Source organism: Loxodonta africana, chromosome 20 (genome assembly GCF_030014295.1).
Source record: "Loxodonta africana isolate mLoxAfr1 chromosome 20, mLoxAfr1.hap2, whole genome shotgun sequence".
NCBI classification, from domain to species: Eukaryota; Metazoa; Chordata; class Mammalia; order Proboscidea; family Elephantidae; genus Loxodonta; species Loxodonta africana.
This window is the reverse complement of record NC_087361.1, coordinates 68,808,530-68,822,905: the sequence shown is the minus strand read 5'-3', so window position 1 is coordinate 68,822,905 and position 14,376 is coordinate 68,808,530. Positions and strand designations below refer to the sequence as shown.

Here is a 14,376-nt window from a genome sequence, read left to right as displayed (position 1 = left end):
CGCCCCCTTTTGGTCTCCTGGAGGAAGGTTCTGGAAAGGGAGAGGACACTGACATCACACTCATGTGTCCCCTTCCCTGGGGCCCTCTCTGTTTCTGGCAAACATCTCTTTCCCCTGAGACCTTCAGCTGCTCTGACCTCCCATGTTTCAGCCGTCCATTTCCTCTTTTCCTTTCTACTGGGGACCCAGGACAAGCCAGAGAGGACCCTTCCAGTGTCAGTGTCAGAGTGAAATGGGGTTTGGACCAGATCTTGTCCTAAGGTTGTGGGCCAGGCGGATGGATATTTAGCTTGCGGGCATCAGGAAGACTTCCTGGTGCTGACGTACTTAAGCTCTTACACACAAGCTGGTAGAGCTGCTGGCCTGAGGACCACGCACTCTCGTGCCCTCCCTGCCACACCAGCCCTTCCTCCAGAACTCTCCAGACCTCCAGCAACTGAAGGGTTAACGTGGGGCCTAGTAAAGGGGAGGGAGGCCAGCGGGATCCTGTCTGCACACCTTTCTCACCATTTGCTGTACTGGTCCATGCATATTGGGAATATCTCCCCAGAGGAAGGGACTTTTGGAGGGACAGACTCAAGGGAGGGAGAGGGTTAGGTGACAACCCTCAGGGAGTCCAAGGTTTGATGACACAGCTCTGGATCCCTGTGACAAAGCCTTGACCCGCTGAGGTTCCTAGCTTGACAAGGCCAAGGCCGCTCTGGGTCCTTCTCACCTGCTCTCACTGTTCCCATCTCAGAACCTGGGCCTGATGACCATGAACAAGGTGAAGAACTTCAAGCGCCGGTTCTCCCTGTCAGTGCCCCGCACCGAAACCATCGAGGAATCCTTGGCCGAATTCACGGAACACTTCAATCAGCTCCACAACCAGAGGAATGAGGGTTAGCGGCCTGGGGACCTTCCCTGAGCTGCCTCTCCCACCCCTGACAGTCCCCCAAAGCCCTCTTTCCTTCCCTGGCTGATGTGAGGCACCTCTGCCACTTGACCCTTGGGGGCCCCTGGTTGCTGAGGGGGAGGACAGCGTGGGGGAGTGGACTTCCCCTCTCTCCCTCAGAGGCAGGGAGGGGAGCTGATGCCTCTCCTCCTCAGACCTGCAGCTCGGTCCTCTTGGCAGAGATCTGCAGCCAGAGTCCAGCACCATCTCCCCCACAAACAGTGGGGAGGAGCCCGGGCCGCCGTCCCCTGGCACGCAGTGCCGGCAGCAGAACCAGCGCCGTTTCTCCATGGAGGTGAGGCTCCAGGCCCTGCCATGTGGGTGTGGTGGTGCACATCCACAGATGTGTGCACAGGAGGGTATCTGCCTTGGAGCCAGACTTCATGATTTCAAATCCCAGCTCTGCCATTGATTGAGCAAGTTACTTAACCTCTGTGTACCACAGTTTCCTCATCTTTAAAATGGTTACCAGGAGGATTAAATGAGTTAATATATGCAAGTGCTGAGAACATTCCACATAACAATTGAATGTTGTTAGGTGCTGTCGAGTCGGTTCCAACTCACAGCGACCCTATATACCACAGAATGAAACACTGCCCAGTCCTGCACCATACTCACAATTGTCGTTATGCTTGAGCCCATTGTTGCAGCCACTGTGTCAATCCATCTGGTTGAGGGTCTTCCTCTTTTCCGCTGACCCTCTACTTTACCAAGCATGATGTCCTTCTCAAGGGACTGGTCCCTCCTGATAGCATGTCCAAAGTATGTGAGACGTAGTCTCACTATGCTTGCTTCTAAAGAACATTCCAGTTGTACTTCTTCCAACACAGATGTTTGTTCTTTTGGCCTCCATGGTATATTCAACATTCTTCGCCAACACCACAATTCAAAGGCCTCAATTCTTCTTCTGTCTTCCTTATTCAGAGTCCAGCTTTTGCATGCATATGATGCGACTGAAAATACCATGGCTTGGGTCAGGCACACTTTAGTCTTCAAGGTGACATCTTTGCTCTTCCACACTTTGAAGAGGTCCTTTGCAGCAGATTTACTCAATTCAATGCGTCTTTTGATTTCTTGACTGCTGCTTCCATGGCCGTTGATTGTGGATCCAAGTAAAATGAAATCCTTGACAACTTCAGTCTTTTCTCCGTTTATCACAATGTTGCTTATTGGTCCAGTTGGGAGGATTTTGATTTTCTTTATCTTGAGGTGTAATCCATACTGAAGGCTGTAGTCTTTGATCTTCATTAGTAAATGCTTCAAGCCCTCTTCACTTTCAGCAAGCAAGCTTGTGTCATCTGCATAACGCAGGTTAATGAGTCTTCCTCCAATCCTGATGCCCCGTTATTCTTCATATAGTCCAGCTCCTCGGATTATTTGCTCAGCATACAGATTGAATAGATATGGTGAAAGGATACAATCCTGACGCACACCTTTCCTGACCTTAAAGCATGCAGTATCTCCTTGTTCTGTCCAAACAACTGCCTCTTGACCTATGTACAATTTCCTCACGAGCACAATTAAGTGTTCTGGAATTCCCATTCAATGACAATATTCCCACTCAACCTAACAACAAAGCCATTTAATATTATCATTATTACCCATAAAACAAAATATACAGAAAAAAAAGTTGCCATTGAGTCATTTCCAACCCACGGCGACCCCGTGTGTCAGAACAGAACTGGGCTCCATAGGGTTTTCAATGGTTGTGATCTTTTCAAAGTATATTGTCAGGCCTTTCTTCTGAGGCATCTCTAGGTGGATTTGAACCTCCAACCTTTCAGTGAGTAGCCAAATGCTTAACCACTTGTACCACCCAGGGACTGCCCATATCTATCTCTCTCTCTATATATACCCACGTGTATGAAAAATGTGCTTACAGAATCACAGTGTCTGTAGGAGCCTTGTTTTATAGATGGGGATGCCGAGGCTCAGAGAGGGGACGGGAGTTCCCCAAGGTCACACAGCAGCCCCTGGGTGTTTTATGTATAGTTCTGAGCACATCTTGGAAGCAGCTGTGAGCTTGGGATCACAGCCTGTGTATGGCCCTGCCGCTGCCCAGGGTGAGAGACAAGGGTCCTGGAGCAAGCACCCTGCTTCGTCTCCATCCCTGTAGGACATCAGCAAGAGGCTATCTCTGCCCATGGACATCCGCCTGCCCCAGGAGTTCCTGCAGAAGCTGCAGCTGGAGAGCCCAGACCTGCCCAAACCGCTCAGCCGCATTTCCCGCCGTGCTTCCCTGGTGAGTCCCACAACAGACAGGGGCCACTGGGTTGGGGAATCCTCTCCCCAGGATGGACACAGCAGTCACCTGTCCCAACTGAGGCCTGAAGCAGTTTCCAGGAAGGTTCTTGGGTCTCTGGCGCCACCTTCTGGCCACAGCAGATTCTGCTGGTCCATCCTTATTGCGCAACATCTATTCTCTAGGGTTCCACTGGGGCCGGCACTACACTCCCAGCCCACTGGTAGCCCCGGGATCTCCCCAGGGGTAAGATCAGTACACCAGCTGGCACGTGCTTCCCAGTCCTGGCTACCTGTCAGATTTACCTGGGGGCATCTTACAAACACGGACTTCTGGGCCTCCCTCCAATTACCTGTGGAATCAGACTGTCTGAGTGGCAGGGCCCAGGGATCTGTGTTGTTGGGATTGGGTACCACTGAGCTAGAGGACGTGTGCTGATGAGAGAGACTGTCAGGAGGTGGGTTCTGAGCTAGACACAAGGTACAATGGAGAAAAGGACACAGTACCTGTCCTCAGGAGCTTGTCATCTGGGCAAGACAGACATACAGACAGGTGACTAAGGTGTGCAGCCATCCCAGGAGCCACAGCTCTGGGCTCCACACCCTCAGCTGTCACTGGAGGAAGAAGCTCAGGGCTAGGAGAGGCTCACACTCCCAAGGGCTTCTTCCTGTATCACAGGGATGAAAGGAAGAGGGGACAGGGGAAGAGTTTGTGGCCGCCCTCAGCCCTGCTAGCCTCAGCTGTTCCTTCTCCACATGGGGTCTCATTCCCCTCCTTCCCGGAGGCTGGGGGAGGCTGGGGGTCGGGGTGGTAGTGTATGCGGGGCTGGGGGACCTTCATGCTCACAAGACCCTACATCTCTCCCTCTCAGTCAGACATCGGCTTCGGGAAACTGGAAACGTATGTGAAACTGGACAAGCTGGGGGAGGTAAGAGGCTGGGTGTGTCTTCTCAGGGCAGCTGGGCAGGATGGCTGCGAGGAGGGCCAGGCCTCCCCCAGCCCTGTCCACTCTCCCCTTCACTGTCCCTGCCTGCACTGGAGGGGTACAACCTTGACCCTGCAGTCAGCCCGCCTCTGCAGGTGAGGCGACCCCAGTCTGGAGGAGGGCACGAGGGTGGAGTGGGCCACGGGCTCTGGCTGAATCCAGTCTCCTTTTCTGCAAGTACTTCTTCCTTGGTTCAAATCCCAGCTCCGCTATTTACTAGCTCTGTGGCCTTGGGCCTGTTGTATGACCTCACTTGTTCCTTGTTTCCCTCCTCTGTCAAATAGAGATGACAGTCGTCCTACCTCCTAGGGTTGTAAGGATGAAATAAGTTAATATAGCAAGTTTGTCACAGTTCCTGGGTGGTACAAAGGGTTAATGTGCTCGACTGCTCGCTGAAACTTCGGAGGTTCAAGTCCACCCAGAGGTGCCTTGGAAGGAAGTCCTGGTGATCTGCTTCTGAAAAATCAGCCTTTGAAACCCCCACGGGGAGAAGGAAGACCCGGCCCTTTCCCTCAAGGCACCTACGGCGGAGACCCCATGTAAACATAACGTGATATGACGAGAACAAGATCGGCGGTGTGACAGGGCCCAGCATCTGGGGAGGTAGACAGAGGCAGTCCGTTCTGACTGTGCCAGAGTTCGGAATGCCTTCACAGAGGAGGGGGCTTTCAGGAAGGGAGAAGAAGGGGAAGGACACCCAGGCGGAGGCTGCAGCCCAAGCCAAGGCACAGAGGGGAGAAGGCAGTGGGCAGAGGAGACCGGGACCTGAGCCAGGCCTGGGGCTGATGGCCTCCTTGTTCCCAGGGCACTTACGCCACAGTCTTCAAAGGGCGCAGCAAACTGACAGAGAACCTGGTGGCCCTGAAGGAGATCCGGTTGGAACACGAAGAGGGGGCACCCTGTACTGCCATCCGAGAGGGTACAGCACCCTAGGGTCCTGCACCTCTTGGGGGCTTCTGGGAGCACTCTGCCCCAGGGCACTGGGGAGGAGGGGTCAGTGCCTGAGCCCCGGGGGAGCCTGGGAATGGAGGGTCATTTATGGAGTAGGGAATTCTGGGGCCAATTCCAGGGAGGGTATGGGGGCATGTGGGGCCCCAGGGACCCAGGTGACCTGTCTACCTGCAGTGTCTCTGCTGAAAAACCTTAAGCACGCCAACATTGTGACCCTGCATGACCTCATCCACACGGAGCGGTCCCTCACCCTGGTGTTTGAGTACCTGGTGAGTTGAGCTGGGCAGGCAGCCTGTCCCTTTGTTGGGGGGCATCCAGGTCTGGTTCTGGAGTCAGGTTCTCCGATGCCCCGTGCAGGGGTGAGACAAGGGCTTGGGCTTGGGGACAGCTTGGAGCTAAAGGCCTGTTGCCAAGCCCCTTCCACCGCCTGTCCCACTCCTGGGCTTGGGCTCTGCCCTCTGAGGGGCTTTCTCCTCAACCTGAGTCTGGGCTCTGGCCAGGGGTCAGGATGGGCTTTTTGTTCCAGGACAGCGACCTGAAACAGTACCTGGACCACTGTGGGAACCTCATGAGCATGCACAACGTCAAGGTGAGGACCGCCGTGGGGCCCACCCGCAGGACCCCCACCCACCTTGGCACTCACCTGTCCTGAAGCCCAGCACGGGAGCCACTCTTGCCAGCAGGGCTCAGGCTGCCGTGGTTGCCCAGACCTTTCATCGCAGGTGGGAGGGAGAGGCTCTGGCCTTCAGGGAGTCCCAGGAACTGGCTGAGCGCCTTCCCCGCCTGCATGTACACACAGCCTCTGCCACCCGCGAGCTGTTGATGTAAAGCCTCCCGTCTGTCTCAGAGCATCAGTTTCCCCATCTGTCAAACGGGCTCATGAGCTACCTGCCGGGATGAAGGGAGGCTTCCAGGGAAGCTCAGGGGAATGAATGATCTCCGTGTTTATTAAAGAGTCAAGCACGTACATCTCCACTTGGGCGGGACTCTTGGCCTGCTGTACCACCCCCCTCCCCCTACAGCTCCCTGGCCATAGAGCTCTCTGGCCTCCCCCTCATGCCCTGTGCCCTCCCCCTGGATGGAATTCCTGGCGTGGGTGGGGCCCCGGATGGGCTGCAGGGTGGGCAGGAGAACCAGGTAGCTTGTCCAGGGCTGGTGGTGACTTCTTCCCGCCCCCCACCCTGCCCCCACCCTCAGTCCCAGCCATGAGACCAAGGCTCAGGGTCTCAGAGGCTCAGGGTCCCAGAGGGGACGCAGTTCCACCATTCATTGCTCACCTCTTTCTTCCCCTCCCAGGTTTTCATGTTCCAGCTGCTTCGGGGCCTCGCCTACTGCCACCGCCGCAAGATCCTGCACCGGGACCTGAAACCCCAGAACCTGCTCATCAACGAGAGGGGGGAGCTGAAGCTGGCCGACTTTGGTGAGGGCTGAGAGCCCGCCAGGGCTGGAGTGGGGGCCTGACACAGCTGGGCACACAGTCTCCTCAGAGTGTGGGAGCAAGGGGGCTGAGCCAGCAGCACCTGTGGTCAGAGGTTCCGTGGCACATCTGTCCCCAGGACTGGCCCGGGCAAAGTCAGTGCCCACAAAGACCTACTCTAATGAGGTGGTGACCCTGTGGTACCGGCCTCCCGATGTGCTGCTGGGCTCCACGGAGTACTCCACCCCCATCGATATGTGGTAAGTGGCCGCCACGTGGGCAAGGGGAAGGTGTGGTCTGGCCACACCTCTGGACTCCTTTTTGCTGTCCCATGGGCCTCTGGGAAGAACTACCTAACCTCCTTTGACTAAAAACCATGTGGATATTTAAAAATTAGCTGTGAGATAGATTGGGGTTTCCCGACACTAACTAGGCAGATGCTCCAAGGGTGTGCTTTTCATGTGTTGCCCCGGGGGCATGTGGGGTTGCCAGAGGGTCCGGGGGCCTCAGGGTAAATGTGGGAGTCCTCCCCAAGCACCAGTTCCACTGATAGTTTTGTGAGGGATGCGTTATTATTATATTAAATTAAAAAACACACGCAGTTTGTGGTAGGATGAGAAGTCAGCCCAAGTTTAAACCCCAAACAGTTTCCAATAAAGGGCCCCGTGTCCTGCACCCCGAGGTTTCCTGGAGAGTGGGTTTATGTCTGTATCCCTTCCAGTGGCGGTGCGCAGTGGAAAATGTAGCCGCAGGGCGTGAAGAACTGCCCTGTGGGTGCCAGCCATGCAGACCCAGACCTCCCAGAGCCCAGGGAAGCCCCCATGTAGAGGCTGTGGTGGGGCTGGGCTGGGCTGGGCTGAGAGCTGCCATCATACCACCTCACCTGTGGCCGCGCCTCCTAGTACGCTGGTGGTGCAGCTCTAGGAGGAGGGTACGAGGAGGCCCAGCCTGACACCACTCCTGCTTGTCGCTCCCCACAGGGGCGTGGGCTGTATCCTCTACGAGATGGCCACAGGGAGGCCCCTCTTCCCAGGCTCCACCGTCAAAGAGGAGCTGCACCTGATCTTCCGCCTACTTGGTCAGTCTCCTGCCGCTCCCTCCTCTCACCACCAGGGGGCGCCAGAACTCTGTCTAGCCCTCGCCTGCGAAGGGTCTGGGAAGAGTGGCTCAGGCCGGCTCTGGACAGGACCGGGGACTCCTGTGGCCTTGCCCTATCTCTCCCCGCTCTCCCCCTCCCCGCCTCCTACATTGCACCCCCTCCAAGTCGGCCTGGTCCTGTCCCCTGACCCACACCCTCCCATCCACTCTCCTACCTACAGGGACTCCTACAGAAGAGACGTGGCCAGGTGTGACAGCGCTCTCAGAGTTCCGAACCTACAACTTTCCCCAATACCCTCCCCAGCCGCTCATCAGCCACGCTCCCAGGTACCATCAGCCACGTTCCCAGGTGGCCCGTTTCCCACACCACCCCTCGTGATTCTGGTCCTGCTTTTCCCTCCGGGAGGGGGCTGCACCTTCGCACCCCCCACCCCCATACAAGCAGGCCTGTGTCAGCTCCCTCCTCTTGCAGGTTGGACACTGATGGCATCAGCCTCCTCACCAGCCTCCTCCTGGTGAGTGTCCACCCAGTGGGGCCCAGGGACAGGCAACCAAGGGGAGCTGAAACCCCAGGGTCCCACCCTGGGCCCTATGCCCCACTTCATGGTCTCATGCTCCTAGTCTTTGGAGCATCCCCCCCCACCCATGCTCCCCCACCCCCAGGACCCAAGCGGAGTGCTTATCTCCCTACACAGGCTTCAGCTCTTCTTGAACTCAAAGCCTGTCAAACCCTTTCATAGCTGTGGGGCTCTGGGCCAGTTCCATGTCCTTTCCATGCCTCCATTTCCTCAACGTGAAACAGAATTTCTAATGCATATTTCATAAGATCGTTGTAAGGATAAGCTAAGATCCTGGAGCACACTGAGCGTGGGGCCTATCTTGAAGTCAGCACGCACTAAAGAGTAGTTGCTGCTATTAAATATTAATAGCACTGACATCAGTGTTAACGATCACGGTTGCTTTAGCATCTCTATTTCCATCCCAAGAGCATGTCACTCTCCCCAAGTCCCATTTCTGATTCTTCCTGGCATCTGGAGCCCCGGGAGTCTGGGCCCTAAGACTGCCTGGGGTTGGATTGGAGGAGGGGCACTGACAGCAGACCCCAAGACTTCTCAGGTGAAACTCAGGCCCCTCCTGTCTTGGTGATCTAACAGCTCGGGAGTAGCACTGCCCAGAAGGGTCGCCATGGTCCCCCAGCCAGGGCTCAATAGCCTGTTTTGTGCCTTTCAGTATGAATCCAAGTGTCGTATGTCAGCAGAGGGGGCCCTGAGCCATGCCTACTTCCGGTCTCTGGGCGAGCGTGTGCACCAGCTGGAAGACAGTAAGTGGGACCAACGCAAGGGTGTGGCTGGTGTGGGCAATAGAGCCCCGGTGAGGAGGCCAGGCCCTTGGGCTTCCCCTCCTCTGGTTCTCATTTGTAAATAAGTGGATATGAGATGCTGGCCTGAAGGGCTCAGTAAGGTTCCCTGTCGGGATGCTCCCAGCTCCACGCACTCAGTGGGTATGGGAGCAGCAGGTTCCCCGAGGATAGCCCCCACCCCCACTTTCCCCTGCCTTTCTTCTCTCCCCACCCCAGCTGCCTCCATCTTCTCCCTGAAGGAGATCCAACTCCAGAAGGACCCAGGCTACCGGGGCCTGGCCTTCCATCAGCCAGGTAGGGGCATGTGCGTCCCCTGCCCGCTCCTGAGTAGAGGAGGTCAGAAGGAAATGCCTCCTGGGATCCCATGGGCACTGGTGCCCACGGAGCAGAGAGACCCCAGAGCTGGGGCCCAGCAGCCCTTCCTGTGATGGGAATCAGCAGGGCTCCCCACCCTGGCCTCCCTCCAGGGCCTGTGGGGAAAGGGCTGCTTTCCCTGTCTCCTGCCAGGCTTCCTCCTCCTGCCTCCCTCTCCTCAGCACCGACAGAGCGCTGCCTCTGAAGGTGGCCCTGATAAAGGTGCTCTCTCTGCAAACCCTGGGCTCCCTTAACAGCTGCACCCTGGGAGAACTGTCCTTTGTCTCTGGAACCCTGATTGCCCGAGATGACAAGTGCTAAAACACCCTTTGACATTGATACTATCAGGGCTCCCATTTCACAGTCTGAAAAACTGAGGCTCTGAGGGACTGAGTCACAATTTCACCAAGTGAGGAAGTGGCAGAGATGGGATTCAAGCCCAGGACTGGCTCCAGAGTGCCAGCCCTTGCCTTCTCTCCGAGAGTAACTGCTGTGGGTGAAAGTCGTCACTCCTGATTTTGGCACCCCCCACCCTGGCCCAGGCTCCTCCCTGCAGCCCCACCTTTCCCCCCTCTGCTCCCCAGGACGAGGGAAGGGCCGGCGGCAGAGCATCTTCTGAGCTGAGCACCCTGCTGCAGCCGAGAGGTGAGAGGTTACACCAAGCACAGAAGGAGAATGGGGCCTGCGCCCCCTCAGAGGACTCACCTCGGAGGACTGAGCAATAAGGGCTGACAGCTGCCCAGAAGGCAGCGTGGCAGCCCTGCTGGCCACATGCCTCCCTGTTACTTTCGCCTGGGCACCAACCCCTCTGTCACACTCACTGGGGCTGGGCACGAGTGCTTCCCTGGCAGGAGGTGAGGGGTGGCTTCGGACCCTTTCCCACCCTGAAGTGCTTAGGCACCAGCGTGGGGCCCACACAGAGAATGCAGGTGCCAGGCTGAGCACCGTGCCTGGACAGGAGCCACCGTGCCTCCCCTCCTTCATCACCTTCTTCCCCTCTGAGAGCAAAGGGACATGGCACCTCTTATGGGGTCCCCGAATCCTGGTGCCGATGTGTGTGCCAAATCCCACCCTCCACCTGAGGGGCTGGTGTCCCCAAACACCAGAAGAAATGGTAGCCCCATACCTCTTCTCATCATCCCCACCTGCTCCCCCTGCCCGCAACTCATCAGAGCCCTCAAACACCCTCAGGCTTGAACCAAGGCTGGGTGGCACTGGAATGATGACAGACGCCCAGGTGGACCCAGTGGTGGCCCGATCCTGCCAGCTGCACTCACAGTCCCCATCCTATCCCCCCAGTCTGAATGGAATTGCCTTAAGTCAGGAAGTGGTAGAGAGTTCCCTGCCCTTGAAGCTTTGACCGAGCTCCTACATGCCCCCCTTCCTGAGGGTGACTCCTGCTTATCACCCCTGAGCTCTGATAAGCCAGCCCTGGCCCCCAGATATGCAGTGTCACCCTGACGCAGGTGACAGGCCGCCTCACCTGCCTTGGCCCCTTAAGACTGGCGCAGCCTCCCCCACCGCCCGTTCTTTGTCCCCATGGGCCTGTCCTTGCTCCACCTGAGGCTGGCACAAGCCCCCCTCTCCCCAGGGACGGTCACGAGAAGGGGAGCAATCACAGGCCTGGGTGCCAGTGCCACAGTCTGAGGCGCGGGGGCGGGGATGGGAGCAGCTTCAGTCCTGAGAGCCTGGGCACAGGGCTGGGAGGCTGAGATGCCACGCCCCCGAAAAAGGCACCCCTCAGCACCCCCTACCCCACAAGCCTATTGTGCCCCAAGGTCTCCTCAGTGCTTGGCTGAATCTTGAGTGGTGAAGGCCAAGGGGAGGCCAGGCCCTGCCTTTCCACACAAGCCTCCTGCCCGCCCAGCCTCCTCAGCCTGAGGAGGCCCCGCAGCCCCTCTGCTTCTCCTTCCCTCCCCCACTGTACTGTGAATGTCCCATGACTCAGCACAAAGACAGATAATATATTTAATTTGTGTTGCACAGAAGGAGCAAGCAGCCTCTTGTGGAAAAGCTGACTTGACAGATTGATGCCAAAGATGGAGGGGCCGGGGCCCTCTCCAGGCCTAAAGAGTGTGGGTGGGGCTGGCTCCCATATATGTATATAAAGTTGAGACAGAGTTTGATTTGTGTGTGTCTCTGAGCCCACCCTAGGCTGTGGGAGGGTGGTCTGTACCCTCCCTGATGTCTTCTGGATCTGCTGAGTTCAGAAGCAGAGGAAAGCTGTCAGCCTGGAGGCGGCTGGGTGGTGGTGGAGGTGGAGAGAGTGCAGCCTGGCCCTCTGTGCTCTGCGTCCGGGTCTTGTCTCGCCAGGAGGGGGAAGAGGGGAGGTCTGGGGTTCTAGCTGCTGCTGCTTCTCCCTGCGCCCTGCGTCCCCTTCAGCCAAATGGCTCTCAGTCTTACTGGGAGGATTTTAAAAAGGCCAAAGCCAGGGCAGCAGGCCTGGGGTACCAAAAAACAAAACAAAACAAAAAAAAACATGCTGCTGCTGATTCTGACTCGTGGCAACCCCGCGTATGTCAGAGAAGAACTGTGCTCCATGGCTGATTTTTTTTAAAGTAGATTGCCAGGCTCTGCTTCGAGGCTCCTCTGGGTAGACTTGAACCTACAACCTTTCAGCTAGCAGCTGAGTACATTAAACCATTTACACTACCCAACCTCATTGTAATTCTGGCCCAGCATTTAATTTGTGTTGGTGGTGGTACCGTGGAGTCATTTCCAACTCATAACAACCCTATGTACAACAGAACAAAACACTGCCCAGTCCTGCACCATCCTCACAATCGTCATGTTCGAGCCCATTGTTGCAGCCACTGTGTCTGTCCATCTTCTTGAGCGTCTTCCTCTTTCCCTGACCCTCTACTTTCCCTAGCATGATGTCCTTCTCCAGGAACTGGTCCCTCCTGAAAACATATCGAAAGTCTGTGAGACAAAGTCTTGCCATCCACACTTCTAAGGAGCTTTCTAGCTATACTTCTTCCAAGACAAATTTGTTCATTCTTTTGGCAGTTCATGGTATATTCAATATTCTTCACGAACACCATAATTCAATGGTGTCACTTCTCCAAGATCTTCCTTATTCATTGTCCAGCTTTCACATGCATATGAGGTGATTGGAAATACCATGGCTTGGGTCAGGCGCACCTCAGTCCTCAAAGTGACATCTTTGCTTTTCAAAATTTTAAAGAAGTCTTTAGCAGCAAATTTACCCAATGCAGTGCATCATTTGATTTCCTGACTGCTGCTTCCACGGGTGTTGATTGTGGATCCAAATAAAATTAAATCCTTGTCAACTTCAGTCTTTTCTCCGTTTATCATGATGTTGGTTATTGGTCCAGTTGTGAGAATTTTTGTTTTATGTTGAGGTGTGTAATCCATACTGTCTTTGATCTTCATCAGTAACTGCCTCAAGTCCTCTTCACTTTCAGCAAACAAGGTTGTGTCATCTGCATATCGCAGATTGTTAACGAGTCTTCCTTCAATACTGATGCCCCATTCTTCTTGTAGTTCAGCTTCTTGGATTATTTGCTCAGCATACAGATTGAATAAGTATGGTGAAAGGATACAACCCTGATGCACACCCTTCCTGACTTTAAATCACGCAGTATCCACTTGTTCTGTTCAAATGACTGCCTCTTGGTCTATGTACAGGTATCACTTGAGCACAATTAAGTGTTCTGGAATTCCCATTCTTTGCAATGTTATCCATAATTTGTTATGATCTACACAGTCAAGTGGTTTTGCATAGTCAATAAGACACAGGTAAACATCTTTCTGGTATTCTCTGCTTTCAGCCAGGATCCATCTGACGTCAGCAAGGATATCCCTCATCCCACATCCTCTTCTGAATCCAGCTTGAATTTCTGGCAGTTCCCTGTCAATGTACTGCTGCAACCATTTTTGAATTATCTTAAGCAAAAATTTACTTGTGCGTAATATCAATGATAGTTGATAATTTCCGCAAACCTTTCTACCATGAGTGACCCTGCTGGTATGTGAAATACCGGTGACAGAGCTTCCAGCATCACAGCAACACACAAGCCACCACAGTATGACAAACTGACAGACAAGTGGTAGATTTAATTCCTACAAACCTTGAATTCACTCCCTTCTGCTCCCCAAACCACCTACACCTTGGTGTTGTCCACAGCGCACTGCCTCTCACATGCATCTCCCAACATTCTCAAGCCTGCTCTGTTTTCCAACTCAACGTCCAGGTTTGTCACCCTTGTGGCAACATCTCCTGGCCCTTACCTGTCCAGTGGTCTCATTTCTGGCCTTAATAACTTTCTAGTTTGCTAGGGGTGGCTGCTTTCTGGCGGAGGAAGCTAATGTTAAGAGATCGAGTGATGTTTCCCCAGGCCATATTAGAAGTAAGGGGCTTGATTCTCAGCCCAGCACCAATTCCACCAGGCTGGACCCCTCACCTTTGCAGGCAGGCAGACACCCAACTGTGGGACAGTGACTCCAGTGAGCAATCAGTGCTTGGGAGAGGAGGGCCCAGAGATGCACTGGTGCAAATTGGTGCCTTTTAAGCTGAGTTTGGAAGGAGACAGGCAGGGCCTAACCTTTATTAAGCTCCCTAGTGTGTTCCAGGCACTGTGCTTGGAGCATCGTCTCATTGAATCCTCACAGCAACGCCATTTTTCCCCATTTTGCGGATGAGATAAACAAGGCTTCCAGAGGCTAAATGACTTGCCTGGGACACACAGCAAATTAGAGCCCCAGTTCTGTCTGTCACCCCAGCCCTTGACCTTCAAGGAAGAAAAGGAGTACATAGAGAAGCGAGAAGTGTAGCCTGTGCAGAGCCCCGGAGCCAGGGAAACAAGCCATGTGGCAGGACCTGCGGGCGAACTCCCAGCCACCGTCACTGAGGTAGGGTGGCCCGCCAGCTTGCAGGGGCTCCTGGGCAGCTGTTCTGAGTCCTGTGTGAGGGCACACGTCTTGGGATGGAGCTTCTGAGGTCTGTGTGGAGCATAAAACTACTCAGCCTGTGCCCTGGAACACTGTTGGGCAGGGGCCTGCTGGACTGGCA

The 14,376-nt window shown here is 55.1% G+C and overlaps 1 protein-coding gene across 8 annotated transcripts in view; it reads left to right on the top strand.

Annotated features, from left to right (window-relative positions):
• The window catches only part of CDK18 (cyclin dependent kinase 18), a 29,761-nt gene extending 18,900 nt beyond the window's left edge, over positions 1–10,861 (top strand). For all 8 annotated transcript variants that reach the window (XM_064273309.1, XM_064273304.1, XM_064273310.1 and 5 more), the window contains 15 exons: positions 740–881; positions 1,090–1,229; positions 3,051–3,176; positions 4,048–4,104; positions 4,966–5,080; positions 5,287–5,381; positions 5,639–5,701; positions 6,409–6,532; positions 6,669–6,789; positions 7,510–7,607; positions 7,849–7,954; positions 8,100–8,142; positions 8,858–8,948; positions 9,204–9,281; positions 9,926–10,861. In XM_064273309.1, the coding sequence (XP_064129379.1) occupies positions 752–881; positions 1,090–1,229; positions 3,051–3,176; positions 4,048–4,104; positions 4,966–5,080; positions 5,287–5,381; positions 5,639–5,701; positions 6,409–6,532; positions 6,669–6,789; positions 7,510–7,607; positions 7,849–7,954; positions 8,100–8,142; positions 8,858–8,948; positions 9,204–9,281; positions 9,926–9,960 (1,422 nt within the window). In that variant the 5' untranslated portion in view covers positions 740–751 and the 3' untranslated portion in view covers positions 9,961–10,861. The remainder of the gene's footprint in view (positions 1–739; positions 882–1,089; positions 1,230–3,050; positions 3,177–4,047; positions 4,105–4,965; positions 5,081–5,286; positions 5,382–5,638; positions 5,702–6,408; positions 6,533–6,668; positions 6,790–7,509; positions 7,608–7,848; positions 7,955–8,099; positions 8,143–8,857; positions 8,949–9,203; positions 9,282–9,925) is intronic.
• Positions 10,862–14,376: the final 3,515 nt, after the last annotated feature.